The 4,584-nt window shown below is 39.4% G+C and overlaps 1 protein-coding gene across 4 annotated transcripts in view; it reads left to right on the top strand.

Moving 5' to 3' along the window:
• The window catches only part of LOC109937246 (protein FAM118A), a 47,304-nt gene that overhangs the window by 32,253 nt on the left and 10,467 nt on the right, over positions 1-4,584 (top strand). For all 4 annotated transcript variants that reach the window (XM_048607789.1, XM_048607790.1, XM_048607788.1 and 1 more), the window contains one exon: positions 2,156-2,441. In XM_048607789.1, coding sequence (XP_048463746.1) covers positions 2,156-2,441 — 286 coding nt within the window. The remainder of the gene's footprint in view (positions 1-2,155; positions 2,442-4,584) is intronic.

Below are 4,584 nucleotides of genomic sequence, written 5' to 3'. Positions count from 1 at the left end.
CAGCAGGCCAAGCAGCATCAGAGGAGCAGGAAGGCTGACGCTTCGGGGGTCTAGGCCCGAAGCATCAGCTTTCCTGCTCCTCTGATGCTGCTTGGCCTGCTGTGGTCATCCAGCTCTACACCTTATTATCAGATTCTCAAGCATCTGCAGTTCCTACTATTTCTGAAACTATGTTTTAATCAACCTGTTCAGAGATGTTATTTCATGCCTCTGGAGCAAGTGGGACCTGAACTCCGATCTTCTGATCCAGGGATAGAGACACTACCACTGTGCCATAAGAGGGTCACTAGTAGCTTCATTTTTGTTTCTCCCTATTCATGACTAGTCTTGACACATTCAGAGCTTTGACCCGACAGATTGCTTATGTAATTAGAGCAGTATTCTTTAACTGTGCTGCTCTGACATCAATGCATCTTTTATCTTGGTCCAAAAGAATGGTCTCTATTTAAATGTTTGAAAATATACAACACTGAAGACGGAAAGATTGTTTTTGCAACTTTCTGTAATTTGTCAAACTGTCTTGAGCTGTATGAACTAGCATCTTTTAATACCAACCCCAGAGAAGATGAACTCCTTCATCTTCAGATTACACTTATTAGATTTGTTTGATATTCTGATGGCTAGCTTAGTTGTGCAGTTTTGACTAGAATTAACTTCTCAAAGCAAATGAGTCTCTGGGAATTGCCTGGGAAGTTGAAGATTCTGATGGGGAATTCGCCTGGGTCTGGAGCACTTCAAAAAGCTCTTTAAAGTCCGAATTCAAAGGGTTGTGACTAAGTTAAGCTTTAGAGTAAACTAGCAGAAGTTGGAGACTTAAAAACCTGCTCTAACTCGGGGGTAACTACCAGTCTGTGAAATCCTGACTCACCACCAAGCCCCTAATACAGTCACTGACACACGAAGACAGGTATGCATGTGCACACAGATGTACATGCACACATACAGATGCACACTTGCTCATTTTTTCTTCCCTTCTTCTCTACCCTAGATTTGAACCCACCCCCCAGCCAGGCCCTACACTAACAGGATTCCAGACCTGATGTGACCCACCACCATCAGGGTGGCTCTCTGGCAGATGTAAAATAACATTAACGTTTAATTAAAACCGAAAGAACTGCAGATGCTGTAATGCAGAAATAAAAACAGAAATTGCTGGAAATGTTCCCCAATTTATCATAGCTGGCTAGCACCTAATACATCATAATCTTTAATTTAAATTAAGGAAACTAAGATTAAGGATTGCTGGAAAAGCTCGGCAAGCCTGGCATCATCTGTGGAGAGAAATCAGAGTTAATGTTTCAGGTTCTGAGGAAGAGAAGAAGGGAAGAGAAAGTAACAAGTGTGCATGCACATCTGTGTGCACATGCATGCTTGCCTTTGTGTACCAGTGAATGTATTAGGGGCTTGGTGGTGAGTCAGGATTTTACAGACTGGTTCTGAGGAAGGGACACTGGACCATAAACATTAATTCATATTTCTCTTCACAGATGCTGCCAGACCTGCTGAGCTTCTCCAGCAATTTCAGGTTTTGAAATAGCATCTCATTAACAATGTCTAAGAATGAGGAAGACAAGTTTACAGGGTCGCCATTACTGAAATCCAAATGTAATATTGTGTGGAAGAAAGAGTCCAAATCTGAATTTCATAACTCTATATTAGAATGGGTTAGTTTGAAAGGTACACTCAAACTTTCTTTCATCACTGACTTTAGAATTGTGCTGAAACAGGATTTCTTTACCTTTAATTTTGGGGTATCCCACATCATTCAGTTGGTTTTCCTTTTGAAAATTTTTCAAAGCAAATTTTTTCTGAAGGAAAAGTCATGCCAACTTATCTCATCTCTGGTTTAAAAACCATGCAATGATAATTTTGGTACAGAAACAAGGAAGCGAAATGGAACAAGAATAACTATGAAAATGACCTGCAATTGTTCCAATGTAGTTTAAAAGTCAGCATTTAAACTGTCCACAAAAATTGAACTTGTTTATATGGAGTAAAATTGTGTTTACAGTATTATTGTAGTCTTGAACAATCTGAGTGTGTATTTACTTCTAGCGCTTTACATTAAGGTTGTTTATGCTTTTAATACACATGGGAAAACATTCTCTTCATGGAGGTCTTATAACAATATGTTTGGGATTCTTTTCCCTGATAGGAAGAATTTCAGGACCTGTACCGTACCAAGTCATTTGTATTTTTGGGCTGTGGAGAAACTCTGCGTGATCAGATCTTCCAGGCACTATTTTTGTATTCTGTTCAAGACAAAGTGGACCTGGAGCACTTCATGCTCGTGCGAAAGGATAGCCATGATCATTTCTTTAAGTTGCAGGCAGAGATGCTGCTGCATGGGATTAAAATAGTATCCTACGGCGACCAATTTGAATGTATGCCTCAGTATTTCCATGACTTGGTGGCACAGATTTGCAGGAGGAGGAGCCCAGGTAAGTCATCTGTTACTGATATTGGGTTCTAATACACGAGGAATTACTTTTTATCCTGATTATTGCCTTGCACTGTAAATCTTTTTTGAGGCCCTAGATAGTCACAATTTTAGTAGGAGCATGTTTTTTTAAGTCTGCAAAAATGAATCCTGTTGAATGGAAATACAGTAAAATAGGTAAATATAATGCAGTGGAACATATGCTATTTAATTCATGTCTTAAGAAGTGACCGATGCAAAAATAATGCATTGAGAGAGCAAATTCAACAATGCTTCTCATCCTATATTTGGGTTCTGTGTCTCAGTCTCTCTTTGTGCCTGACCAAAATGGAAAAGAAGGTAGGGTAACATTACTAGTTAAAGAAAAAAAACAATATTGAGGAAGGATGTTAACTCTCAAGTGGAATCTGTATGGGTAGAGTTTAGGAATACCAAGGGGCCAAAAACAGGTTTATACACAGACTCTCAAACTGTAGTGATAATGTTGGGGAAGGCATTAAAAAGTAATTTAGAGAAACAAACAATAAAGGTAGGGCTGTAATTATGGGTGACTTCAATCTGGAGTGTATGAGATGGGTTTCTGGATCAATATGTTCAAGAACCAACTAGAGAGTAGGCTATCCTAGTATCCTATATTGAGAAAGGAATAATTGGCAATCAAGCTGTGCGAGGCTTCTTGGGGAACAGTGACCATAATATGATAGAATTCGTCATTAAGACAGAAAGTGATGTAGTTGATCCTTAATCTTAGTTTCCTTAAGTTAAGGACTATGATGTATTAGGTGCTAGCCAGCTATAATAAATTGGGGAACGTTACTTAAAGGGTTGATGGTGAATAAGAAATGGCAGATATTTGAAGAATATGTGGAGGAATTGCAGCAATTGTTCATTCTGTCTGGCTCAGAAATAAAATGGGAAAGGTGGCCCAACCATGGCTAACAGGGGAAATTAGATTCAAGGGAGGGTATACAGATTTACCTAAACTGTAAATTTGAGGATTGGGAGCAGTTTAGATTTCAGCAAAGGGGTTGAATTAAGAGAGGGAAAATAGAATATGAGAGTATGCTTGCAGGGAACATACAAACTGAATGTAAAAGCTTTATAGGTATGTGGGAAAAAAAATTGGTGAAGACAGATGTACATCCCTTACAGTCAGAAACAGGGAAGTTGTAATGGGGAACAAAGAGCAGAAATGGCAATTAAGTCCATATTTTGGTTCTGTCCTCACAAAAGAGGACATCAATAATATTGGGGAATGCAGAGTCTAGTGAGAGGACAGAATGCAAGAAATCAGTATTAATAGGGAGGTGTTGGCAAAATTGATGGGATTAAAGGCTGATAAATCTCAGGGGCCCTAATGATCTACATCCTAGTGTGCTTAAATAAGTAGCCCTAGAAATAGTGGATGCGTTGGTGGTCAACTTTCAAGATTCTATAGATTCTGGAACAATTCGTACGGATTGGAGGGTGTCTGATAGAACCCTACTCTTTAAACCAGAAGATGAGAGAAAACAATGAATTACAGACCCATAAGCCTGACCTTGATAGTGAAGAAAATGCTAGAGTCCATTAGAAAGGATTTAATTGCAGAGCACTTAGCCAACAGTGGACAGTCAGCATGGATTCATGAAAGGGAAGTCATGTTTTAAGGATGTAACTAGTAGAGTGATAAGTTGGAGCCAGTGGATGTGGTTTATTTGGACTTTCAGAAGGCTTTTGATAAGGTCCAATATAGGTCTCAAGATATTGGAATGGGGGATTGAACTGGCATGAATAGAGACCTAGTTGGCAGACAGGAAACTAAAAGTAGGAATAAGCAGATCTTTTACTGAGTGGCAGGCAGTGACTGGGGTACTACAGGAATCAGTGCTATGACCTTAGCAACTCCTAATATATTAGTAAGGGGATCGAGACTTATTTAGAGAAGCTAGGAGAATGGTGTTGAGAAGCATACTGGCCATGATCAAATGGTAGAGCTCGATGGGCTCAATAGCCTAATTCTACTCCTATATCAATGGTCATCTAATAAATAAATTATTTAGATGAGGGGTTATAACTTACTCAGAGATAGTAAGAACTCCAGATTCTGGAGTCAGAGACCACACATTGTGGAGCTGGAGGAGCACAGCAGGCCAGGCAGCATC

This window comes from Rhincodon typus, chromosome 18 (genome assembly GCF_021869965.1).
Source record: "Rhincodon typus isolate 14 chromosome 18, sRhiTyp1.1, whole genome shotgun sequence".
Classification (NCBI taxonomy): domain Eukaryota; kingdom Metazoa; phylum Chordata; class Chondrichthyes; order Orectolobiformes; family Rhincodontidae; genus Rhincodon; species Rhincodon typus.
Note: the sequence above shows the minus strand (reverse complement) of the source record. Positions and strands in the feature narration are given on the sequence as shown.